The sequence below is a fragment of the Gymnogyps californianus genome, chromosome 2 (genome assembly GCF_018139145.2).
Source record: "Gymnogyps californianus isolate 813 chromosome 2, ASM1813914v2, whole genome shotgun sequence".
In the NCBI taxonomy this organism is placed as follows: Eukaryota; Metazoa; Chordata; class Aves; order Accipitriformes; family Cathartidae; genus Gymnogyps; species Gymnogyps californianus.
The window spans coordinates 123,016,601-123,044,392 of NC_059472.1; the positions used below are offsets into that span (position 1 = coordinate 123,016,601).

Sequence of the window (27,792 nt, forward strand, 5' to 3'; positions counted from 1 at the left end):
TATTCCTGCCATAGATTTTCAATGCAAATACGCAGTTATACAGTAATAAAAGTGATAGTACTACACCATGAGCAATGAGAACCCACCTTTTCATCTGGACAACATACAAGAGACCAGCTTCTTCCCTGAGGTTTGGCTATGCCCCAACCCAAAACTTAATATAATCCATGCCTCTTAAGGAATTGCGAATTTTAAATACCACCCCGTGACACCCACAGAGACATGTCTCTCTAGTAGGCTTCCATCCTCCATATAATCCTGCACAGACCTAGCAACTTACATGCATCAAAACGCATCTATCAACCCTATAAAGGACTCTAATAGACGTCAGCATGTGCAGTCATTCTTTCTTTTTAAGTTTTATTGGTAATACCTCACCTGAATCTTCACCTTGGCTTGGGTATCTTTACATTTCCCATCTCCAGCCTCAGTTCACGAAGCTCCACGCCAGCGGGCACCCAAAGGGCTGAGCAACTCATGCTTATCACACCTCATCAACAAGTCCTGAGCTGTATGCAGGGTCAACATTCACTTAACCTGACTGCTGCACCCAACAGGCCTGTTACAAGGAAGCGGTCTTTGTTTTACAGACCTTTGGTAACATTGCTCCATGCAAACCTTAACGGCTTGGTCCACCTTACTGCCGAAGTATTATGCAGCCTTTTACCTACAGGGTTGGTATGGGCACACCATCAACACAAGGGGGCTGCAAGCAGCAGCTTTGTGCTTACTTCCAGACCGTCCTCACTGGGAGGAAGAGCAATGTGTTTGCCTAACGCCCCTTCACTGGCGATTAAGTTATCCTGTTTTACTTTATAGTGCTTAAGAGCCTTTAACTCCCTTTCACCATGGCCACACACCTGCTATGATACCCGTGTCTTGTGTCAGTGAGCAACAAATCACTTTTGCACATTTTACAAGCAAAGCATCAAGGTGCTCCCGGACTTAGCTAAAATAAAACCCATGAGCTAGATTTTTATTGTACTTGCAAGTAAAGAGGCTCATGAAACAAAGTAAAAATTTGTAACTACAGGATACCTAAAGACTATTAAGTGAATGCCTGGGGAGCTAAAAAGAAACTGTGTAACCAAAGAGTCCAGGTGATCCTCAGGTGACAACATTTTAAAGATGCAGCCCAAGGATGGAACAACAGTTGTGTAACTTTTGGCGGACAAATCAATTTTTCCGCATAGTAAGAGCTTCTCCTCGTGATACTGCATACAATCAAGATCTCACCATAAGAGCATTTTGAATGAGATGGTTTTGTCCTGATGAAACTGAAAACATTTTGACACTCTAGAAAGAAGAGATATGTCAAAGCGGCAATTAATTGTCACTTTTAGAGAGATATCCAGTGCTGTAGTTTATTTCATGCTTTACAAATAAAAGAACATTTAAAAAACTGCAGAGCTGAAATTCTCCATTGGGTACTATTTCTTTTCCCAATGATCAGTAACAGCATGTTCAAACAATTGAGTGACCAAATCGTCTGAGCAGCCTGAACACCTGAGCAAGTATGGGTACTCTTTGATACAAATCATGTCTGATTCTGAGATAACTTTCATAATTTCAAAGAAAATTATTCTTGAAGTAAAATTATATTAATCTCAAAGGATCATTCAAATTACAGTTTCCAAAACATTCATGCAACTGACATGCAGGAATTCATCTGAAATAAAAGCCAGTTGTCCAGACGAAACACTGGTGGATTATGAACTAGTGACAGTTTTATTTGTAGCCTATGTGTTACCAGCTGAAAAGTATGACGATAGAGAAGAAAGATTTGTTTGGGAGGTCAGAACAGGGAACAGAACCAGAGGATTCTGAAATCACAGTTCTGCAAAACCCCTCTTTTTTCTGAGTTGCTCTGGTTTGGCCACTTCCTCCACAACATGGGGATATCACGAGTCCTACAAAGCTACTGCTTGTAAAGGGCAATTAAGCAAAATATACTAACTATTATCACTGATTTTTTTTTAAAAACTACTGGCAATGTCAGTTTTTTCCTAAGCGCTTCAACTAGCAGTGCCCTAACAAATATTTAACAAATAAACCCATTCTCATCTATATCAATACATCTCCCGTTCAGCTGGAGAACACAGACAGGAGTATGCATGGAATTTGATAATCATATCAAACATCCCTCTGATCAAAGAGTGATTGTCAAAGAGTTCAGAGCCGAACCTCCTGCTTCTCTTCAAATTGTTGTTAACCTATCTGAAAGAATAGCTAGATTTCAAGACTCTGTTTTTCTAGCTCATGAAATAATTGGAAATGTAATCATACAGGTAAATAATACAATGATGTAACTTCTCTGCTAAATCTGAAAAAAGTTACAATTCTTTGTGTCGGCAAATGGTAGTTGAGAAATGAAGAGTGTTGCTCAGAATTTTACCCCTAAATCCCATCTGCTTACACACTAATTTAAGGCTTTCTCCCGATTTGGCATTTCTATTCAGACAATGCCATGGAAGCCAGCCAGCCTGCAGAGAGAACCCCAGATGAAATAACAGCTCTTTTATCCAAAATATGCTGGAATCTTCAATGATTATTTTAACAAAAGCAAAGTCAGTAAAGGGAAACTTTACTGGTTTCCACTTCATGACAGAGAGAGATTAAAAAAACATCCACTAGCATTTGCCAAATAGAGATGGAAACTATTAGGAAAAACAACTTCCCATTCAAATGGATATTACAAACAAGAGGGCATAAAAACAAAAGGGAAACTAAAAGAAGAACTTGACAATATAGCATTACATGCTTCAGACAAAATACGACTGAATGAATTTGCTTCTGAATAAGTTTCACCACAGAAAGAGAAAACAGAAGATGGCATTCAAAATAATTTTTAAAAAGGCATAAGAAAACATGCATTCCTTACCCATTCTGTATAGCAGCTGTTGGATCGTAAGTCAAAGCCATGCCAGCCTGCACATAGTTAGGGAAGAAAAACAGATTTTTACTATTACTGCAGGGGAGAAAAAAAAAAAAAAAGACATTAAACATATTCTAAGCCAATATGAATAAAAACTGAATGCAACTTAGATGGAAATCTAAATTCTCCAGGAAAGCTCAGATGGCCCAAAGCAGCACAGACAGATTGGCTACCTCCCCTGCCTGAGAGATCCCTGAGAAACAGATCTGTTCAGTATGTTGGTTGTCATCTCTCCATAACATTTAGGGCAAATGGTGTTTTTGTTGCACCAGTATCAGTTAATAACTCCACTGAGATCAAGGCATTTACATCCGATTGCTCACTACAAGAAGACAGGGCCAAATCCTGCTGTTGCCTGTGAGACAGGTAGTTGGTAAATATTCTAAAGCCAGCTTCACAAGAGCTTCTCAGGAAGGAGTCTCATCTTTCCTACAAAGGCCACACCCTGCATGACCCCAGTCTACCATTTCCCCAGGCTGTCACTCGTACTTACAGTTAATTCACCACCATGAGACAAGAAACAAAAAGTGGGCTGTGAAGCAGAAAAGACTAACCAAAAAAAAAAAAAAATAGTGCTTGAGCTTTTAAACAAGGCTTTTAAAATACTTCAGAGGTCTGGACAGCAAAAGAATTTGTTAATGGGCTACACAGCGCCTTTCAGCTGCCGTTCACCACCACGCAAATGGTGACCTGTGCGAAAGGATTTGGCAGTGTCAAAACAGCATCCAGTTAACAACCGTCACCACCGCCACCATTAGCAGACATATCCACAGGTACTGCAGGAAAGGCAGGGAGAGAGCAAGGCTGGAGACTGAATTTCCTGCTCCACCTTATGCTCCAAGACGGCAGTCGGGGCCGTGCGGGAAGGACCAGCTTTTTCCCCAGCATTTACTTTAAGACGTGGGACTGACAATCTCTACTCCTACATACTGCATTTGCTTTGACTTTTTGTCTTCCATATTTATTTTTTTTCCCCCTCTTTTGTGTAAGACACTACCAGTAGATGGGAAGACACCTCCCTTTGTGCAGGGCTAGAAGCAGAGAGGAGAGGACCCCTATTACTCAAGATGCTGCTCTCCCTTTGGGAGCTGCTGAAAAATGGCCATGGCACCATCCCACCCCAAGGCACTGTATTTCTCACCACTTGTCAAACAGACCATATGCTCGTTGCCTGAGACAGGAGACAGCAGCATTTGCTTCAAGGACAGGTGCTTTACCAACCACGCGGCAGGGTCTGCGCTCCTGGTGGGAGCTTTTAATGCCCCTGGACCCATCTACCAAAGTACTTTTGAATAATGGCATCTGCCCCCTTCCAGATGGCTGCTCAGACAGGTCAGGAAAGCATTTGGGCTTGGCCGGCTCCCATGCAGGCAGGTGAGCAGCGAGGGTAAATGCTCTGGTGACGAGCAGGCAGAGAGCAGGCAGCACTCCTGGAAGAGCCAGGTTATCCCGGCAGCTGCACACTGGTCTAAGAGGAGATGGTCCAAGTGTCCAGAGGCCAAAAATAATTTCTGATCTGAAAGGGTAGGCTTCACACTACCTTATGTAGCCCAAAAAAACGTTCATATCCTTATTAAATTTGCGTATTTTTCTCATTATTCTTTTAAGCAGATGCTAGGGCAAATGCTTTGCTTATTGAAAATGCCATCGTTTTAATAAAACATGTACTATCTCCCAAGCAAAGGATAATCCAGGAGACTAAAGCCAAGAACACATGGCTATTTTTTTAAAAATGCATTCATTTCATACAAAGAAAAATAAAAATGGTTATTTCTGCAAGCTAAAAATGTCAAAGAATCAACTTTAGGGTGACCCCAACCACTGCTAGTTTTGATGTAAAAAATAAATTAGCTTAGAAAATCATAAAGGATGATCTACTTAACTTTTTTTTATATTTTTATGTCTTACACATTCTCAGCATATTATATTGTTTGGTAAGGCTGCATTAATTACTAATGGAAATGTATACAGTTAATCCCAAAAGAGAGCCAATAAAACTTGAATATCATAAACATTTTTGTCTGCAATACATTTTAGAGAAAAAATGCTCTCTTATTTTCCTTTCGCTTTTCAACACTTGTAAAATTTGTTATTGCTCTCTGTTTATATTCCTGCGCTGGTAAAGACAACTTAAATGGTATGTACAAGCCCTAGAGGGACAGAAAAATTAGTTCTAACAATTTTTAAAGAAACTTAAAAATAACTTAAGATATTCTCTATAAATCAAGGTGTTGACATTTTAACATCTCATGACACATCTACTTAAGACTAAGAAAAAACCCCTTATAATTCCTTGAGAAAGGAGAGATCCAAGCTTTCTAAATAAGGGAGTTTCTTGATCTAACAGTCTTTAGAATTGCCTGGATTAGAGCTCACTATATCCCACAGCTCATATTAGTGTGACCTGGGGACAAAGTGGCAACAAGGGAGGGAGGAACTGGGAGGAAAGGGGAAAATGAACAATTGCTCTTATTTTGGTTTCTTTGACGTAAATAAGAATGAGGGTGCAGAAAGGATAAATTGCAGCAGCTCTTTCACTGGAGCCCTAACAACACTCAGTGTCTGCGTGAGACCTGCGAACACGTTTACACTGCTTTCAGTTACCTGTCTCATGGATCTTTGAGCACGCGGTCGTGCACAGACCCTCAGCTTGCCCTCCAACCCCATCATGCCCCAGACCTGCGTGTGGGTGCACGCAGACAAACTGCACATACTCCGTTCTCTATATATTAGCATGATGTCCATTACATATTATCGGTACTAGGAATAAGGGACACCGTTGTGGGCCTGACGAGTACAAAATATGAAAGGCTAGACACTCATCTCCTTATCCATGCTCGATATCCATACTGCACGGTGACAGATTACCAGAATCTGTTCAAGTACTTCAGCAGTGACCACTATAAATATCACCATCACATTTGCCAGTAAATGGAAGTTTCACATTAGACAAATACGACACAGCGTGTGGCAATACGTGCATATGGTACACCACCTACAGTTTGCCCAGTAATATTGCTAATATCCCCTATTGCTGAATAGCCTTAAACAGCTGCTATTTCAAATAGCTGCTAACAGAGGACTATTTACTTCTTTCTCATCAAGTTGTGTAATTCCTCCCTACAAAATTATGCTGGCTGGAAGCCCAGGAGAGGCAACAGTTAGCCTGGACCAGTGAAAGATTTACGGTCTGAAGCATCCTCATTCATCAGGAATAAAAACTGATGAGCAATAATAACTTACTGGAAAATTGTCTGCACTTTCCTCCATAGCACACAAACAGGAATTCCAAAAATACCAAATACAGAATATTAGGGTTGGCCTCAGACTTCCACGTGATAGAGGTCCAGCTTATTCTGTCAAAAACAGGACTGAATATAGCTGTCACTGTGCTTAACACGGTATTAACTATACCGAGGCACTGGCTGATGCCTCTATAGCAGTCCTCTGTTGTGCTGAAGAGTATTTTCTTCCAGGTCTTCCTCCACTGTTTTGCTCATGTTTCAGTGGAAGGACAGGGTCTTATTCCTTCTTCTAATAGCGACACTTCCTGATTAAATGCTACCTGAGAGAGTGGCACTGATGATGGAACACCACTTTAGGAAAATATTTGTCAGATAAATCTTCTATGAAGGAACAACTGAACCACAGAATTTTTATGCCGCTCAGCCAGATAATGGACATACACTCAGCTGCTGAATGAAAATCCTGCACCTCAACATTTCAACGTGCAATCCCTTAAAGTAATAAAAAAAAAGGGATATCTGCTATCAGTCCCACACATAATAATAAATAAAGACCATTCTCAATGATTACTCGACTGGTCTGTTCAGAATGTCATGTGACACAGAAATAAAACCAGCTCGTTTAAAATACTGATGTTTTAAAAGGACTATTTAAACCGTATGTGTTTACTTATAGCTTATTTTTACCAAAGTGTCTGAACTTAAGACAAAGGAATGAAGATTTTTGCTATTTTGTTGCTGCAGTTTTCTAATGATTGACATCGGTGAACAAAGAGATTCTAATAACAAGAGATCCAGTCTGCACCTTTCTTTAAATTTAAGCTCTTCCCTTCAATAAAGTGCAGGAAACATCAGAAAGCCTCTGGAAGGCAAGGGTTTTCCCAGGAAGTTTGAAGGCCTTTGTTCAACACTTTGCTGTGAAAAATTTTCCATGGGCAAAGACAAGGTGTTCTGCTTCTGTTTTTTTCCCTCTCTTTGTTATGATTTGAACACAAATGAGCACATTTGCCTCATTAAAAAGACTCTCAGACCATCACATTTGCCTTGCTTATGTAAATTGGATTTGTAAATCTCTCAAAGAAATGATTAAGTTGTGGAGTGATTATTAAAAAAATGATCACATCTTCAATATCATATGAAATAAGGTGGGTTTATTATTTCTCTTCCAAATCTCTGTGAACTCTCACAAGAACAACCTTTATCAGCCCAGTATGTGTCTTCCAGCAAACACAAATACCTATAAATGACCAAATTTTAGGTTGCATGATATCTTCTGTGTTGCTGGGAAGCAGCTTTCATGAACAACTTCACCAACATATCACCACCTACTCTCAGTGTACACATCTTTCCCTCACTGTGTGCAAAAATTCACCATAATACCGACCTACTGCAGAGATGTCCTACGCCTCTTCCTCAGAGGTGAATCTTCCACATTATCTCCTTGAGCCTGCTCTGGCCAGCCTATGCCTAGTGCTGGAGCACCTGTGCAAAGCAAGGCTACTGTCACCGCAGGATTTCTTATTGTGCAGGAGGCCACAATCCCATTGGAAAAAATTGGAGAGGCCTACAAATTAAAAAGGGGTGAAATCCACTGATGTGGTGGGTTTTCCAAGCAGGAGGCTCCCTGGGTTTCTCCTCCTTAAGGTGAGATTTGGAAAAATAACGTTGTACCCTAGGACTCAAGGGATTTCTGTGGTAAACCGATGTGGGAGTTAGACCAGAAGCTAAGTCTCTCTTCCTCATCTCCTCTGACTCATCCCCTCATCCTTCCAGGCTGGAGGACTGCCGTCCCAGGGGAACGGGTGTGCTCTTGGCTACTACAGTGGAATCAATTGAAATTTCAACACTGAAATTCCTGTACTTGTTTTGTTACCACCGCTAGTATCTGCCAGACATCACAGCACAAGGATCTCATGCGCCCTGACAGCAGATACTCTGACTGAAACACTTTGAAGAAGCAAGAGAGAGGAGGGGGAAGAAAACAACAAACCAAATGAGATTCGTTTAAAATACTGATTTAATAAAATAAGCTCAGTCACCAGTAAAGTTAACCTGGTGAAGTTCCTTCCTTTGATTAATTAAACAGTTCTCTCAGAAATATTCCACTTTATTAGAAATATTTCTGAATTTAATTCTGAATTAAAAACTCCTTTCCTTTCTAGAGAAGAAGAAATCCAGAATGTAAATGTGACACCTCTTAAATATATAGATGCATATGAAAGAAATGGAGCATTTCCCAGTGACGTGTGTTCCTTAAGCAGCTGCAAGTTCTGAGAAAAAAGTGGTTGTGAGAGAAAAATACATAATATTGAGGTCAAACTTGGGAAGCGATTCATGAACCTCAGAAGGTCAGAGGTTGAGCTGATAAACACAATGACAAGTACAGATACCCAAATGAATGACAAGAAACCCTTTTTGTCCTACAGAACTGGACTGGAAGTCTGATCTACGCAGCTTCTGTTCCTGGGGTTGAGTCACTTTGTTCCCACTTGAATTTATCTGATGAGTTAAAAGATAAGTGCTGAAGTTTACAAAAGTTAAAAAGAAAAAAAAGAGCATAATATCCTCCTCACAGAGATATATGTAATACAATATAATTGTTCTGTTTCCACAGCTAACTCATATATTTAACCTTGTCATCTTCAGGTCTACGAACCATCTGCTTTTGGGGATCTGGCACACCCGTTTTGCCATCAGTCTGATCCAGTGTTAAATCAGCTGTGGATTACAGTCACATCTGCACACGAGATGTGTGTGTTACAGTGAGTTGGGAAGACTTCCAGGGATGGCTTGCAGCACTACTGAAAATGACAGCCCACCAAATATCTGTCGGGGATACAGCAGAGTGCAGAAAAAGATATGTCCTTTTCCCCTGTCTCCAACATCTGTTTATTTTGCATATGAAAATACTGTTGTAGCAGCACAATTTGGAGGAAAACCCAACTGCAAGAAAATCTCTGGGGCAAATGGCAAGACATTTTCCACCGCAGAAGGAAATCCAAAGCCAAAACGAAAACTAAGAAAACTGGTCTCACAGAGCAGGTACAGTCCTGATTTTACTTTAACTAAACCACGGCCCTTATTATGAGTAAAAATGGTCCCTTTTAAAATTCTGATTTCAGGAACAGTGATTTCATATGGGTCATTATTTTAAAATATTTCTATGTGCTTTATCCAACCACTTAAACTGGTCTTTGGTATTTGTGCCATTTAGGCACCTTTTCAAAACGTTGCCCACAATGACAGTGTCTTGTGTCATGAAAAATTTTTAACTCATTGCTCTGTATCTTTTCACTTATTTGCCAGTTACCTTTTGCCCTACTACTTTCTCCCTCTGTGAAGGCTTCTCTTCAGGTTCAATTCCTTTTGTTGCTAAACTAAGCTTTTGCTGAAAATAAGCATGCAAAATACTGACTAATGTCTAACTTACACACACGCTAAATACATAGTAAATGCCTTTGTGTGTGGTTTGCATATAAGGGTACTACTGCATATCTGGACAGGCCTGGAAATTGTATCCCACAGAAAAGAAAAAATTATTTGTCTAGGTATAAAATACATCAGCCCTAGACAATGAGGATTATGGAACACAACTAAGTAGTACCTACCTCCTTGGAAGCATAAAAAGAAATCTATGTCTGAGTTATAAATGGGCCTGGCACAGATCTACTAATCATTTCTAAATGCCTGCTGCTGGTAAAGAAGAGACGACTGGCACCAGGGTCCACTGCTTCAGCCCTTCACTGGTACTGACTTTACAAAAAAATTGGGAAGTCTCTCAGACTACCTATTGTATGTTTTTCTCTCTAAATTACTGTTTGCATTAGACAAATTTGTAATGAGTAGCAGATAAAAAGAGAAACTGTTAACAAAAGCAACATTCCCAAACTACTAGGTCATCTTATTTTTTTAAGAAAGAATTAAAACCATGTTTAATTCTTTATACATTTCACCAATTGATGTTGAAAGAAAACAAAGGAGAAAGGGGGAAAGGAGGAAGAGAGGGAAGGGGAGGAAATGGAGGTTAACCTCTTGGCTATTTAGAAACAAAAATGTAATCCAGATTACAGAAGCAAGAAAGCAATCAATAGAAGAATTATTGGTGGCAATTATTAAATATCATTATAGACATCAGACCAAATTCAATGACAAGGGAGTCACATGGAATGGTGAACGTCGCTGTTGTGACATATGCACCAATACTGTAATGGTGGTATTCTCTTGCAAGAAAGACAATGCAAATATTTAAATGGTCTAAATTTTAAAGAAACTTGCAAATGAAGTATCAAGGGTTTCAAAATACTGTGACTGTAAAAAAAACCTTAATCACTTTGGCCTGGCCAGATATAGAAAGGCTACAATTTCTAGAACTGTTCTTTCTAGAAGAATGTAAACAATAATAAACTTTGGGCTGATGCAAAGCATTTAATTTGTTTTCAGTTTATGTGAGATTTCTCCCTTTCTACCAGATAAATTTCAAATAAAATCTCTTAAATACACATATCAAAAGATTTTATTTCTGAATAACCAAAACAAAGTTTCAGTAAATCTGCAATAAAAGATTGTTGTAAAATTTAAGTTGCAGTTTTTAATCCAATCTGATCTCAATTTGTAACTGCTCTTGATTCCCCAGATGCATTTTCAGCTAATGAACATTTTTTTTGAGATATGTCACCCACCTCTAGACTTGTCAATTGCAATTTAGAGATAAATTAAATGAAATATTTTACAGACAGAATTTGAATACGATTACCCTCTATCACCGTGTCAACATGATCTTGTCAGGGAAAGTTTCAAAACAGAGTGCTGAACTAAACCAGTGTGACTCAGGAAATACTAGTCTGAAAAAAAATAATTGAACTTTGTGCAGAAATTGTGTCAGTTATTAGGTCAGAACTTCACTGCAAATATTTCCAACATTTGCAGGTTTCACTGTACATTTATTGCACCTTTATGTTAGATGCCTAATTTGACAGCCTTTTACAAAGCCATCAGTAATCTAAGCTCTCAGCTTCTTAGTCCAGAATTGGTCAGCCATCACAAATCCTCAGTCAAATGCCTCAGTAAGTCTGCTGAGTATTTCCTGAGGCTTCAAACAAGAGTGGAAGGGTAAGGACTAGAAAGTGCTATTCAAGGTCAGGCATTCTTCCCTGGTTACAACTGGCCAAGTAACCAAGAACTAAAAAAAAACCCTGAAAAGCCCTAGAGAAATTCAGTGTATTCCTAAACAATCGACTTAAAAGGTAAGCCAATTTAACAGCTAACTAAAGTATTTCTATATGGTTATGAAGCAATCTACAAAAATGTATGATAGGAATAAGATTTTCTATTACCTTCTGCAGTATGGCCTGAAAAATTTACCAAAAAAAAGTAATCCTCACTTACAAAATTTCACAGAAGCTCTCCATAAAAGAGAGCAAAACCTCTGAGAACAGCTTGCCCAGAGAGGTAACACTGCAGCAAACTTGCTCCTCCCCGCTAAATCTCCTGCCGTTTCCTCCCTACAGCAGAGTATTGGGCATAGCTGTCTGTCTCTACTTTGCATGCTCAAATTTGAGGCCAGTGACAGAACTGTTAGTGCCATTTCTCTGGGGTCTGCCCTTCTGAGCAATAATCCTCATGCTCGCTCAGTGTTAATGCTGGTTAAACCTCAGAAGTTTTAGAAATGCCCTTCACATAAGTATTCAAGAATGTAAAGGCTTATCTGAACAATAGCCAAATACATCTTGGTCTAGGTACCACAGGATGTGTCCAGGGTGGAAATGCTGAGGGAATAATCTCTTGGACACTACTTTAATGCTTTTCTTTGGGGAAGAAACCAAGAAAAAGCAGAGATGTGAGGAATATTTCCAGATCCCATTTGTAATCAGAACTATGACACTTGTCATATATCAATTATTTCTCACTACTCACTGCCTGTTCTTTTTTAGAGAAATTAAAGTTGACAGGAGTAATTGTAGGAAGGTTACCCAAGTGCTGCTACACAGAGAACAACTGAATGGTACATCATGCTTAGAGTAAGATCATTAAAGGAAAAAGAGTTAGAAAAACTCTACTGCATATAAAATATAAGAGTAATTACACAGAAGGATTTTACATTGGAAAGAAGAAAATTAACAACGGTGGGGAAGAAATCCAATAAATGAGTGACCCTAAAAGAGAACATGCATTCTTGTCTTTGATGCTTTGAGTAGTAAATATCCAATGTGCAGCAAGGTATTAACCAGATGTTAGTAAACAGAGAAAATCTAAGAAAATCTAAGAAAACAGAGCACATTCCTAGCCTGAAATATTTCTGAGTTTGTGTCTTTACAATCTTTCCACATTTGTAGATTATACCGTGACAACAGCTCTGTAGTTGACTGCAAACAACAATAAGGAATGATGTCTCCCAGCACTGAAAACTAGTTTTTAAATGTTGATACTATAAACACACCAACCACACCCTGCCTCTAGGTCACAGGGATATCACTATGCTTAACATGAGCCACTCCACTAGCAGCAAATGAACTACGTACGATGTAATAAGCTGATGCCCTGAGGCCATAGGCATAATGGTGGCTTGTTGACTTTAATTTTATATTCTCTTGTTTATTGATTTGAACTGAAGGAAGTATAGAACAGTGGAGATAATAGCTACGATGGCATTTACTATTTAAACAGGGATTTAGAGGTCTTTAAAATATGGATTGTTGACTTTATTGAGGGTTTATTATTGTCTCCTATATATAGACCTTTGTTTTTCAAGCTCTGTATATGATGACCTGAGTCTACCACTTGAAGTACTTCTTGGGCACTTGTTCCTCAGTAGAACCTTAATATGACAAACCATAATGGCTCCTAAGAAGATGTCTCCATTTTTTGAGACATACGACATAAGAGACTGCAATGAACCTTTGGAGACTTCTGCAATCTCCTGTAGCAAATGTGGCTGCCACACTGGCACTTTCAGCCCACAAAGCTAAAAATATTTTGGAGCATTGCTGTTGGAACAGTGTACAATAACCACCCTGCTGGAGTGAGAAATTTCTATACTTTCAAGAGGCCTTTCTGTTTGTTTTAGGAGCTCACCAATCGTGCTAGAGTATGTATGTCATAAGCTAATGGTCTGAAAAGTATCAGCTAGCAAAATCAAGTAGTTACAAAAAAGCACAAACCCTCTAGAAACACATAAATTAGAAATACCAAATAATTTTCTTGTTTATTTGCTTTGTAAAATGGAAGTAAATATAGCAAAACCCATCAAAAAAACCCCCCACCAAAAAAAAAATCCCACCAACTTGTACTCTAGTGGGTCACAATTGAGCAACATACTTTTTTTTCCTTGAAGTCTAAATCATAAACACAAAGAATAGGTGTTCAGGATAGAAATACTTGTAAGTCCTTCAGCCTTCGTAGCTATAATCATTCATAAGAAGGTACTATGACCAGATCTATCTCATTTATTCAAGTGTCTTTATCCTATAATAACATTCAAGAAGAGTAAACAAATTCTTGAAGAGTCAAATAAATTCCTTTCTTATTTCACCCACATTTGGAGTCAGTTCATGTACAAGTACACAGAAAGGAAACTCCAGTAACAGACTATTTGCAGCAGAGCAGAAAGCAACCGTTAGATATATTTTTTTTTAACTTTGTACACGATGGAGCTGAGGCTACTGTAAACTGTTTTGTCTTGGAGAGAAAGAAGAGCCCAGCTCAGATAAGCTTTTGGAAAACTTTTACACGGACCATACACTTGGATGTGCAAGTGCATCTCTCCCTTTTGTAACAACCCACCTATTCCCCGATGATGTTTTATCACCAGGAACTACATGGAGGAAATAACATTGTTGAGTTGCTTAAGTGTAAATTGATTTAGGGCTTATAAAAGGTACACCATGGGTGCTAACGGAACACCAGTAAGAGAATACTGGGCTCAGGTCCGGCTGCAGACAGAGTGCTTGGCGTGGGACAAGGCTGCGCAGAGTTCCACGCCAAGCTCTGAAATTCTCTTTTCCTGTAACTTTACACTCTGCACATTATTATAAGCCTCCCTCTCCCCCCTGCTTATATACCTTTTTCTGTGCAAAACTACTGTATTTTGTGTGCAATCTGATTTCTTCGTAGCCCTGAAAGGTAGACCTCCAGGTCTGCAGCTGACTTCTGCCATACCCCAAGAAAATAATTGCCGTGTGGCACTTACCTCTCCTTCTCTGGGCCACGGCCTTCCATTCTGTGTGTATTTGCTTTGATTCTGGCGCTTCTTTTGCCCTCCATCAGCAAATTTGCACAGCAAAGGCTCAGTGGGGGCTGTGAAGACAAGAAACCCAGTCTATATTAGCATCCCCCCCAAAGAAAGTGATTATACCAGCAACAGTAGTGCTTTGTCATACTGATCTTTTGAAGTAAAATCTTGCCTTCTGCAGATATTTTTTGCCTCTTTTAGCCTTGACTCTACTGGCAGCTGTTCTTATTAACTAAGCTTCAAAAAATATATACTGGCAGCCCTTAAAAGAATTTAGCAAATATTGTTGAAAAAATAATCAGCCTACGCAGAATGTTAAGTTGCTGTAGTGGAATAGTAGAGTCAGGCATTAGTTCCAGCTAAGTTAGACACGTATTCATGACCAGCATTAGTGCAAGGATAAACACTGCTTTACTAAAGCAGCTTTCTGTTTTTATTGTAAAAACTTTGCAAGAATCTGTTTAAGGAATAAGTGTTCTCACTATTTCTGTGTTTCTCGGCACCCAATCCTTTAAAAATCTGAATAAACAGAATAAAACAGAGACTTCTGCCAAGCACAGTCCAATTAGCTTTCTTTTCCTCTTAACTCCTCTTTTAAGCAAGTTGGCAGCTGAGAAAACCCCCTTCCTCTCCAACTGAGATCTGGTGTGTGTGAATACAATAGTCAGGGGGGCCGGAGCCCTGGGAAGAAAGGATATTCACAGAGCTGTACACCCCAAAAGGCAGCTCACAATAGGGCCCCCTAGTGAAGAAATTACCACACATCAAATGGGTACAACAGGAAGGGAACTTTGTGTCTTGGGATCTTTTCCCAGCTACCCAGCTTTTAACAGCCTCCTAAAATATTTTTCAGCCAAAACTGTAATTAGCTTGCCGGTGGGAGCTTGCCTTTGCTGCCTCCTTCTTAAAAGAGGGGCCAAATTCTACCCACTTCATTAGGTGTATGTCAGGATTGTCCTTTATTGCCTACATCAACAGAGAAGTAAACCAATATTGGCTTGGTTGAAAGAAATCTAAAAATGTGTCACATCTGAATCTTTTCAGGAATTTTTGGGTTCCCAGGCATGACAAGTAGAGGCTCTAATTAATTAACCAGGGGTTTTGATGGAAAAAAGCAAGAAAACTATTTTTTCTTCCTTGTTTCCTGTTTCTGGAAGGCTAGAAATGTTGAAAGAATAAAAGTGCAGGGACATGAAGGAAATGTTGCAGTAGGGGAGTTAGTCAAGTTGCTGACTTATTTACTGGTAATAAAAATCATGATTTGGTTAAAGGATAAGTTCATATAGTATTAAAACAAGCTCACCTCCCCCAACCTCTTAGTTACAGTCAGCTCAAAATGGGTCAGAAATGTAGATTAAAACTGTGATCACTTGAAAACTGCAACCAATACACATAGAGAATCTCACATCAAAACCACAATTTCTCATTGGGACAGCATCACTTTGGCTACTTCTGAAGCTTTAACAGCTTTGTTTTTTCATTACCATTTTACCAGGCTAGTAATTTCCAAGGTCACTAGAAACTGAACTGCAGGGAACAATCCATTATTGGCAGAAAGCTCGACTGTGTGACCCCAGAGGTCCTTCCCCACCTCTGACTTCGATTATTGTATCAGATTTTGGTAGAAGCAATGCTCAGCCAACCATTTTAAATTTAAAATAATGAATGTTTAAAAGCATCCAGGTGGCTATGGAGATTCTTTCTGCAGATGGAGAGATTTTACAGGGCTGATTGCCCTGCACTTTCACCAGTTTTACTCCACAATGCAATGCTGCATGATTTCAGAGTGGTTACTTACAATTCACTTTGATGTGACTGTGAGGGAGGAGCAGGTGCTAAGCCAGCATTAGAGAAAGACCTATTAAACATCACATCTGAAGCTTCAAAAGCTTTTTGTTTTAAGCACTGAACAACTATCAAGCAACATACGATACCATTAGGAAGAGCATGTAAAAACAATCTGCACATTGGATATTTACACATGCCGTGATCATCTGCTAATGTACACATGTGGTATTAGCCCATATACTATGATGTGGTTGAGCAAGCTAGGAAATCATATGGTTTACTACATATCCTCTCTATATATTAGCCAACCACAAATAGGAAGTTGTTGTCATTTCTGGAGTTCCCAATATCCAGCGTTACCATCTGACAACCTCTTATTTGTTAACTTGGGGCTTCCTAAAGTTGACTGAGATTGAACAGAACTGCCAAACGACTTTACACCCCTCCCCATCTAGAACAAACATGAAAAACATTGTACAGATTTTTCAGGAAGTAGGGAAGAAGATGGAAAAGGACAATGGTACCATGCTCTTCACAGGCAAATTTCTGCACGGGAGGTTATATTCCTCTACAGCAAACTGAGGGGAAAAGTCAATCTGTGTCGGTCAACATTAACGTAAGCAAAAAGATCAAAAGCAAATGTTCTGACAGGAAGACAGAGTCCAGATAAGATGGTTTGGGGTTGTTGGGTTTTTTTTGAAAAACACAGGCACGTAGCATATTACATCCAGCAAGACAGATAATTATCTTATTAGCTCTGAAGTGGTGTAGGTCTTAATGGTTTACACCTGGAAACAACTATGGTAACCAACCTCAAAATATAAAGAAATCAAATTAATAATCTCTCTTCTTTCAGGACATAAGGTAGAGTGTAACAGAGTCTTAGGAGTTCAAATATGTTGCTCTAAGTACACAGAAGAACTTAAATCTCTGTTTTACTTCAGCCCTCTTGAAATCCCTTATAAGAAAGGTTCTCTAGGCTTTGCAAGATCAGATGCACATGAATATTTGACATTAGTACCATCATTCTTACTAATCAAATACATAACAACAGAAGACACCAGAAAGAGCATATCCTATTCCACTATATCAGCAAAACTATTTCTAAGTAGAATTCTTTTTTAATGGTTTCATGAAATGTCAGAAGTGCTTTAAAAATAATAAATTTACTTCAGAGAAGAAGAAAAATCACAATTAGGTACTATGGTTATCGATTCAAAAAGAAAATATTTAGGAACTATTCAAACAGTATCAACATTACGTGAATAATATCAAAGGATTGCAGCAGAAGTGGGATATTTTACCCCCAAATACTTCAGAAAGGGAGGAAGGAAAAAGGGGAATCTTTTAAACTTTTTCTGCTTTTGCTCGCTTCCATTCCAGACAGACACTCTTCAATTTATGGACTGAATTTTTAGTTTTCTCCTTTTCCTCTGTATGAACACACTGACTGAAAACAAATGCCTGTGTCCCTGCCTCTTCTCTCACCTTTTGTACTGCTGACTTAATAGAAAATGTAATTTGGATATCTGTAGATGTTCATATTTTGAACTGATAGGCACATCTTTTTGTATGGTTCTTGATATCCTCAAAGTTTTGAGCATGTGTGGTATTTTGAAGCATATCTGGAAAATCTACTGTTGGTATTTTCCTGTCAGAAAAGTGAGAATTGATTCACTTGAGACAAATTTCAGGCTATTCCGTCCTGATAAACTCTTCAAGATAGAAGGCACTGCTTTTTCTTTGACTTCTACCTGACAGTAACAAATACAAATATCAAGAATAAATAACAGCTTTAACCTGAACAAGGTTCATTAAGCCATAACCCATTTTTCAAGAAGATTTAAATGCTTGCTGTAGTTCCCATCCAAAGCCTGCTCTAGTTAATAAGACATAAATAGCCCTGAACTTGGCTTTCAGTCCTGAGAAGGAAGCGGGATCAAATTGATAGTGCTTCTAAACAGCATTTGCCAAGATATTCAGGGCTGCTTTAGGAGAGGGCAGTAGTTGCTAGTGTTCAAATTCTGTTCCCATGGAAGTCAATGGCTAAAGCCCTATCTCTCTTCAATCAGGCCCTGAATTTACTCTAAGAGTTCAGTGGAGGTGAAAGAGAGAGACTGGTTTTATGTCAATCAAGCCTGTCGATATTGTTGGAGTTCCCTCAGGAGATCAGCTTCTCATGCTCCGCTACTTTAGATGGACAGACTGTGCAGACAGACAGCACTGAACTGCCAAAGGCTGCTAATATCACCAAAAGCAACACTGGTATTTAAAATAGGACAAAACCTTCAGATGGAAGGAGATGGGGATAACAGTGCCCCCTTCTCGAATCTGGCAGCCTCTTAGAAATGTTCCATCTCAGGAAAGCAACTTCAATTAAATTGGAGAATTCAACAAAAAAAGCAAACTTCTAACTAGTTCTGAATACATAATTTCCTTATTCTTTCATTCATCGGAAGGCAGATACACTTGAGCTTCTACATATGCAAAAATGTATATATTCATGAGCATGTGCTTCATAAAGGAAGATGAAAGCTGTCATTTGCATTCAGTGAATCTTTTTCATTATTTCAGGTGCTCTGAAACTTTTTCTATCTTAAGAGTTACTGAGAAAAGCTTGTCCTCCACAACTTTCGATTCAGTTGTATAGCATCATCTGTCCAGCAATGGCAAGAATTACATATATAAAAAAGTAATAACAAGAACATATCTATGTATTTTAACTGCTTTCACTATGAATATTTTTGAAGACAGAATATTTTTCAGCATGTCAGGAAGAGTTTAATCTCTTCTTCTCATCTTGTGCAAAAATGAAAGTAACATTTTCAGTAGAGAGCCTAGCAACAAGTGCATTGTGAACATTCATGTGGGTCTTTAAACACCTTCATTTTGTTAACGTGAAGAAAAAAGATGAGAAAGTCATTGGTATATCAATGAACGGTCAGTGCACAGTCAATGACCTTTTTCAAAGTATGTTTTTATGAGAAAGTTGGATTAATTTATTTTTCAGCCTTGGCAAATCCTCCTCCACAATAAAAAATGGAGCAGAGCAATAACTGAGTTCACAATTACGCCAAGCATTCAAACTGATCAAGCTTTGATAACTCTTTTTCTTCTTAACTCCCTTCCAAATTTTAAGTATTTTGATAATATTTTCATGTACAAATCAGACAGAATATCTGATTGAAACATCCATGCAAGAACCAACCCCTTTGCCACAGATCAATCATTTTTAGTCTTTAAGAAAAACTTCATCCTACAGTAACATCAAAGCCACTTTGTAAGCAGACCTGTTTACTCATACATTATTTCAGAGGGAGACATGAGAGACAAAAGATCTAGAAGCAAGGCAAGACAGAGTAAGTTAAAGTTCTGATTCTATACCTGGGCTCAGATGGATGTACCCAGCAGGACTGCGGTCTTCACAGAATCCGCAGAGTTTATTTACAAAATGGATTTTGCTGTTGTAAGCTTTAAAATTGTAAAAGTTTCAGGACCCCATCAACAGAGCGACTCTCTGCTCTAGTGAGTCCACTGGCTTCTAGGAAAGTTCTGTCATGCAGTACTTATTCATTCCAAAATCATAAATAAACAAAACTGAACTTCAAGGAAGATTAGAAAACACAACCATAGCTATTCTGCTCTTGGAAAACGAAGATGAAGAATTACAAAAGATGGTACGTGACACAAAAGAACAAAAGGACATGTAAGGACAAAGCATTAGCTGAGTAAGGAAACCGTAAGTAATGAAGCAAATAAACACATCATCCTATCCCACATGGAGTGCTCGACTTGCTGAAGGACAGAATAATAGATTTTGTCCCAGAAGCCCACAGTACTGGATGTGATGTCACAGGACAGACCCTAACATACATACATAGAAGTATAATGAAAGCGCACTATTACATGTTCAAATGATTCCTTGCTGCCCAGAGATTTTGCAAGAGCCAGTGCTTTTACACAGGTCAAGCAACATACAGCATATTTGTCCAGTAGGTTTACAGTTAAATTTAACTACATGATATTCAGTGGACTTGTACAGCTGATTACGAAAACAAAACAATGAGTTAACATTGCATTTTAGTTTCTACAGTGTACCACTTTCACAATATAATTATAGAAATTGGGGAAACAGCTTTACGTAACAGAAAAGTACCCCAAAGCAACAATTAAAAAGCAAACATCTGTTTGGTTAGCAAGAAAAAAAAAAGTGATTTACTTTTGATAAACTGTATTATAGCTTAAGTAATTATCTCTAGTTCACCTCTTCGTCTTACGAAATGGGAAGCAATCCTTTCATCTTTTTGTATAGTAATTATTTCTAAAGAGCAAGAATATATTAGAAAAGGAAAATAAATCCCAGAGGAGAAATAGTGTGTCAAGTATAAAGTTAGCGTTTCTATTCTGTGAAACAGAAATTACTTGGAGCAGGTAGAACAGCTAACCGTATGCATATGTTGGAGAAACAGCATGCTAACTGTGAAGTGTGGTCCAGATCTTGTTGCAATCGATGCAAACACTCCAGCTACTACACAGAAGAGTTATACTTAATCATATTGTTGCAGAAGCCCCCATAAAGATTTGTTAGAGCAGATCAGAAACTAGAGTCTCCCTTCTATGCGAAACTGCAACATTCATTTTACGGTTTGTTTTTGTTTAAAAAGCTATTTTAATTTTTAAATTTTCAACAGAAGAGCAGATTGAGAGTGCCTGATTCAGGCCTATTAAAATGCTCCATTCCAATGTTGCTGATAAGGAGAAACTGTTATAACTCGATACATTATTTTATGGAGCTAACGTATAGAAACAGATGCTTCAATATGGTACTGAAACTTAAATAAAATCAATCAAAATAGCAAAGCTGAAATGCAGTATTAAGACAGTGCTAAAATGTTGTAATACGATGGTATATTTTTATTTTAACAAACTCCGTTTCTCAACCAACTCTAGTGCTGGTCTCTGTTGGAGAGCATGAATGGATGAGGAGCAAATCCAGAACAGAATTAAGGAGTTCATTAATTAACTTTATTAACAAATAACTAATTAAATAATATACTGCACTTTAATGTTGGATTCTGCCTTTATTTTAAACAAAAGGCCTGAATCAGAGCTCACAGAAGTTAGAGAGAGATTCTTGGTGAATCCAAAGCCACTCTACTGAAGCCAAATTTAAATCTGAGGTAACTGCAAGCAAGAACAGTCAGGCCTGTGAGTTTTGCCAGAGAAAGCAGCTTCCTCAAACTCGATGATACAGCAAAGTTCTGCCCTATTGGAGGTCCCCAGCGTAACGCTGAAAAATATCAGCTGTAGTTCATTCTTTGTGCCCAGTGCTATGACAGCTCTTCACAACCTTTAGCTACTGGATGAAAAGGAAGTGGGGTCTTTGAGGAGTGATTTGTTTTGCAGTTTTAAAATTTCTCCAAGAGACTCTACAGCAAAAGAAGAGGTCCATTTATTGAATGACTGTGCAACCAAACCAACTAAGTATATGCAACAGTTTGCAGAAATCATTTCACGCACCTATGCTTAGACCTGTGTTTTCCATGACTTTCGGACAGGACCCATAACCAACTGAAACTTGAGGCACATTGTTTTAACGTGTCAATTCTAATTACAAAACATAGAATTTGGCTGGGTTAATACCTTCTCCAAAAACCACTCTGATAGACTCCCTTGGATTCCTGCCTCACTGGAAAAGTCATGTACCAAAAAACTGAGACAATATCACATTTTGAAGAGGAGTATTGGTGACTTTCATTGAAAGCACTTCACATATTATCTGTGAGATAGATAATAAATAAATATTGAAACAAGTAGATACAAAATGGCATCTTTTTTGTTAAATAAGCAAAGCCTCATACTTGCTCAATCAGCACTGTTAAAAAGTGAATGCTTAAAGAAACCAACCCACCTTTCCATGTTTGAAGAATTTTTGCATGGAACTTATGTGCCACAGCTTCCCTGTATTTCTCTCATGCCAGAGTAACTAAGCAAGACACTGAAGAAAGAAGAGCCTACACAGCTCTTCTGGAAACTATGCAAGTAATTGGTAGAATAAAGATATGATAATGCAATGGTCCCCTATCAACAGTTTCTTCCCATTGACAATAGCTGACAAGTGTGAACAGTTTTCAAAGAACAACAAAAAATATATTTTTTATGGTTTTGTATAGATTTTGCAAATGCTAATTACTGTCTGGGATTCTGACTTAGAAGTCAGAATGATTAAAAAAAAAAAGAAAAAATAAGGGTTGCTTTTGCCATTTTTATGCTATTGGCTTACTACTTCAGAGGCTCATTAGACTACACATGTTTGGGCAGGAGTTGATTCCTCCAAGTGAAATGAAAAAAATGCCAAATTTAAAAAATATTCCTGAAAGCACTTTAAAACATTTTACTGTTTTTCACTGAATTCCTAGACCACAACTTGCCACACAGGCACACGCTTCTGCCATGTGTGACAAGGAACTAGGAGGGGTCAGGTGAATAATATCCAACCCAAGATCCCAAGATCCAGTGAAGTTGATGAGAACACTTTCAATATCTTCAATGGGTTGTGGCACAGGCTCCTAGCCTATGACTTGAACTGGAAGTAAATACGACAGCAGTTACACTGGAGTCTCTCTTACGAACTTTGTTTTCTCTCCCAGCATTTTTTTTTCAGTGCCACCACTCAAAAATGAAAGGTGCTCGTGTTTTATTGGGTCTTTAAACTTAAAGCTGCAATCCCTTCATATTAGTAACAACATGTAAAGAAAGTCAAGACAACTGCTAGCCTGTCATCAGGAACTAATTTTCAGCAAAAAAATATACAGTGAGGTTCTGCTGTCTTACGGTGTTTTCCCTCATCCCAGATAAGCATTAAAGCTGGAAGTTCCTCTGTTGGAGCAGTGAACTAGAGGAGAGGTCTGAGTTGTATCATGTTTTTAAACAAGTAGCGTCCTGATTTTAGTGCATTCACTTCATACTGGTGTACCACTTGAAAGCTCCTGTACCAACGTACACCAGCTGAGTGGGTGGTTCCAGGACTCCAATCTGCAGGCAGAAGTCGACTGAAAAAACCTCACCCTCTAAATGTGAACCCAAACCCACTCTTTAAATCCCCCTCTGAGACTGTCGTATGAGCTTTTAGGAAGATTGTACTTCATACACCTTTTTGCCCTCTCCCATAATCTTAGAAGTTATTTTGTTTGGATGAAAATGGAAATCTTGTATTTCTTACTGTTCAATTATTAAGGAACAGCAACAGAGTCAGCTTCATCTGAAAGGCTCAGCGATTTTTAAATGATCTCATGTACCGTAATTTATAATGGAAAATCAGGTACAAATAGTGTGAGATGCTTTCTAGTTCCCCTCTAATGGAAATAAAATGAATCCCTGGTAATGGGTAACCCTACTTGCTTCTGTGGTCACCCATTTTACTTTTTAGTGTTCTCTTTAGTAATCTCAGGAGAAAAGAGCAAATGCAAAGCTTTTATCCAAAGCTGCTTCTCAAAACAATAGCTCTGCGCTTCTGCTATAAAATCTATTTTTACTATTCTCATAAACTAATATTATTGATCACAGAGACTTTGCTATCATCCCGCTAAGAAAAACTTACTTGCACTGATAGCCCAGAGACAGAATGATTGGAATTTATGCAGTACAAAGAATTAATTCTGGCTCTGCTAATACAAGGTTATTTCCTGTAGCTGTTTAAGTATTTCTTTATTATTTAGTATGGAATTTATTTATTTTAAATTTAATTTTATTACTTATTACATTTAGATAAACCAGAACATTACCATCACATCATTCCTTGTCTGTGTGACACTGCTAGAACTAACACTAGGGAAAAGAAAATTCTTTTCAAACATATGTTTTCAATATAAACAAGGAAACCTGGCCAAATGTCTTATGTCAATACAATGATTTCTTTCCACCAGCATAATGATAATTGCTGTACACAGACATTTATTTTTGACTAATTAAGGTTGAGTCTTGGCATTCGCTGCTCACACTCCAACATATGTATACCATTAATGTCCAGAAGAGCTTATGCAATCCAGTGTTAAACTGCATGAGGAAAAAATGCTTCAGTTATGACCATTAGCTTATTTAATTCAGACATACATGTTTAAATACTACATTTTGTTTACTGATTGTGGCGAAAGACACATCTGTTGTGTCTTTGTGAATGGTCACTGCAATAAAAAAGTGGCCACATATATAATGCTAACATTATTTGCAGCTCTACTCATAGCCTGTTAAAGAGTAGCAGTAGAAAATTCTTACAATGGGAAAAAATATTTGGTTTGGGTAAAGATGTCCTGTGCATGGTCAAAGCAGTAAATGACCTTCTTGATATCAGAGCTGAAACAGCATATCCCTAAAAGCACTGATCCCTGTGGATGCATGAAATATTCCTGTGTAAATGAAAAAATAAACCCAATTTTTAACCAGCTATCAATCTGTTCAACAGTTTAAAAATATTCAGAAATATTCAGATTTTTTTTTTTCTCAGACTGCCTAATCAAAATCCTTTTATTTAAATCAGTTCTAATTAACACACATTCCAACGACGACTACTGGGTGCAGCAGCAAAAACTCCAACCACTTATAATCTAAAACATAGCTGAGCAATATAATTTTGCCACTACTGTGAGAAAGAAGGAAAAGCTGAAGGGAAAATTCTTTTTATTGTTATTGCCCTTCTTTCATTTTATTCTTCTGCATTCACTGAAAGACATAATGTGTATGCCCTAAAATGAGCGAGTTTGCTAGAAGCTAACACACAGCATTGCCAGCTTCCTCACTTAAATGCAGGAACACCTTTAAAAAGTGGATTTGACCCTGACTGTGTCAGAACCGTGACCAGGTATAGGTTACACAGCAGAAAGCATTTACGAGACGGTGACTGACTGATTCTTAAAGGCAGGAGTTCATTTCGCTGTGGTAGAGAATATCCAAATCACGCTAAACACCTTGGACAGGATAATTACTGTGTACCACAAAACCTCACTCTGTGCTCTACCATCTTCTCCTGTAAACAGGCCCAAAGGGAGGGAGGGAATACTTCGGAAACAACATATAAGTAAGGACACTGATACCCCTTCCCTTTTTCTCCCCAGGAGAAGGGGCGAGCAGCAGCTCAGAACATGGACTGCTGACTACGCAGCACCCACGGGACACACCAAAACCCCTTGCAGCTCCAGTTCGGTGCATCGGCTGCTCCTCACGGCAACTTCCAAGCCCTGAGTCTGCAAGACAGGCTTTTCTGGGTGCTACTGAACTGAACACCACTGCTCCCCTCACCAAGCGCCTGCAGGTAGGGAGCAAATGTGGCACTGGCATGTATGTGCCAGGAAAGGAAGAAAGGGCCTTGGAAAAAAACAATTGCTCAGTGGCTCCCATTTCCTTGAAGGGCAAGAAGGCAGCAAGCCCCTGAAGCATACCACCACCTGGAGCTCCTGCCAGGACGTGGAGGCTTTGCACCAGCTTAAAGTAAGTCTCTGCCTTCAAGGCACAAATGTACCTCTGATTTCCATGACAGAAAACTGCACAGTGGTTTCACAGGGAATTTTCCAGTAAGTCACCTATTTATGACGATACTTTATTCAAGGGAAAGACAAAAAAGTGAAATTATAATCTTTTCCCAAGACAATGGAAGATCTTACTCATACTTCTTAGCTCTTTTCAAAATGTGTTGATGATACCAACACTAAATCTAATGTGCTATGACAAAAGGAAAATTCTAACCCTTGCAGCTTAAAAATCCTTTATTACCATCTGAGACAATATCCTAGAATATTAAATAGATAACACTAAACCCTTCTGAAATTTTCAATTGCAGAGCTCTCAGCTGAGGGTAGACAAGGAAGCAAACTTACATATTAGAGGCTGAGTGATAGCCTAATCTTCTTTTAACATGTCTCAGAGGTTGTATGAAGGTCATGCTAGATCCTGCTTTGCCATGGGTCCAAAAATTACAAAAGGAATATGACTTCAATGCTAAGACTGGAAAAGTAAAAATCAGTCTTCTACTTTTCAGTTAAAAATACTGGAATAATAAGAACAGGAGCGAGCCAAGCACAACAAGGAAGAATAGGTGAAAAAGAAAAAAAAGGTATAGAAATAGGCAAAGAAAAACACCTTAAGATGAAGGGAAAAACAGGAAGAGAAGAGAGAAGAATGCTTCTGAATTGCCCTTGAAAATATTCTAGCTTCACACAAGAGCAAATGCAACTCATGTCCTTCTCCATTTCTGGATGACAACAGGGGCCTTCACAAGCACAAAGACTACAGCAAGAAAACATCGTAACTGAAAAAGCAAATGGATGGGCTAAATGTCACTGCCTATAGCAAACAGAATGACACAAGTTTATAAAAATTGTGTTTTTATCTGAAAACAGAGACTGAAGACCTGTTCTGTTGCACTATGAGGAACTGTTGTGGTTTAACCCCAGTCAGCAACTCAGCACCACGCAGCCGCTTCCCCCTTCCCCCTCCCAGTGGGGTGAGGAGGAGGAAAGCAAAGGAAAAAAAAGTAAAAACTCATGGGTTGAGATAAGAACAGTTTAATAACTAAAGTAAAATATAATACTAACAGTAGTAATAATGAAATATAATAATAATAATAGTAATGAAAAGGAATATAACAAAAAAAAGGAAGGGGGGGGGGGGAAGAAAAAAAACCAGTGACGCACAATGCAATTGCTCACCACCCGCTGACCAATGCCCAGTTAGTTCCTGAGCCGCGATCCGTGCCTCCCGGCCAACTCCCCCCTGTTTATATACTGAGCATGACGTTCCATGGTATGGAATACCCCTTTGGCTAGTTCAGGTCAGCTGCCCCGGCTATGCTCCCTCCCAGCTTCTTGCACACCTGCTTGCTGGCAGAGCATGGGAAACTGAAAAGTCCTTGGCTTAAGATAAGCGCTACTTAGCAACAACTAAAACATCAGAGTGTTATCAACATCATTCTCACACTAAATCCAAAACACAGCACTGTACCAGCTACTAAGAAGAGAGTTAACTCTGTCCCAGCCGAAACCAGGACAGCAACCCACTAAAACTGTGGATGGTCTCGGAGTAATTGTATGGCATCAAAACATGAATGAAACTGAGGAGACTGTAGAGTCTCCTCTACACAAAAATACCAAGGTTCTGTTATCAAAGTCGATTTAAAAGCTTATCTCAAAACTCCATAGATGATCCAACACTTATGTGTCACAGGAGATAAAATTAGAGATGACTACATGTAAGATGAAAAAGCAAGGACCTGTCCTCCAGATAAATTACATTATGAGAAACAATAACAGGCTCTGACACCAAAATCCAATCATTCTTTAAGGTTTTGTCCCCATTTGGGTGGGATCCTTCCTTGGTTTACAGGCACGTGGGCACAGCCACGCTGGCATGATAAGTCTGTGTGCAACTCTATTCAAAGCATGATTACAACCAAACAGCAGTATCAGAGTCTGGCCTGACAAAAGCCATCTCCAGCTGATATGAAGCAGCAATTTTCTTCAGAGCAAATGATTTCATGAATCAGCCAGCAGGGAGTGACAACATTCTGCTGCCACTGACTAAGTGTATGACCTCTGGGTTGCAATTTC

At 38.8% G+C, this 27,792-nt stretch overlaps 1 protein-coding gene across 4 annotated transcripts in view; it reads right to left on the reverse strand.

Moving 5' to 3' along the window:
* Positions 1-27,792, reverse strand: part of RBMS3 (RNA binding motif single stranded interacting protein 3) — a 711,100-nt gene that overhangs the window by 68,860 nt on the left and 614,448 nt on the right. For all 4 annotated transcript variants that reach the window (XM_050891487.1, XM_050891490.1, XM_050891489.1 and 1 more), the window contains 2 exons: positions 14,366-14,472; positions 2,882-2,928 (listed from right to left, as the gene is read on the reverse strand). In XM_050891487.1, the coding sequence (XP_050747444.1) occupies positions 2,882-2,928; positions 14,366-14,472 (154 nt within the window). The remainder of the gene's footprint in view (positions 1-2,881; positions 2,929-14,365; positions 14,473-27,792) is intronic.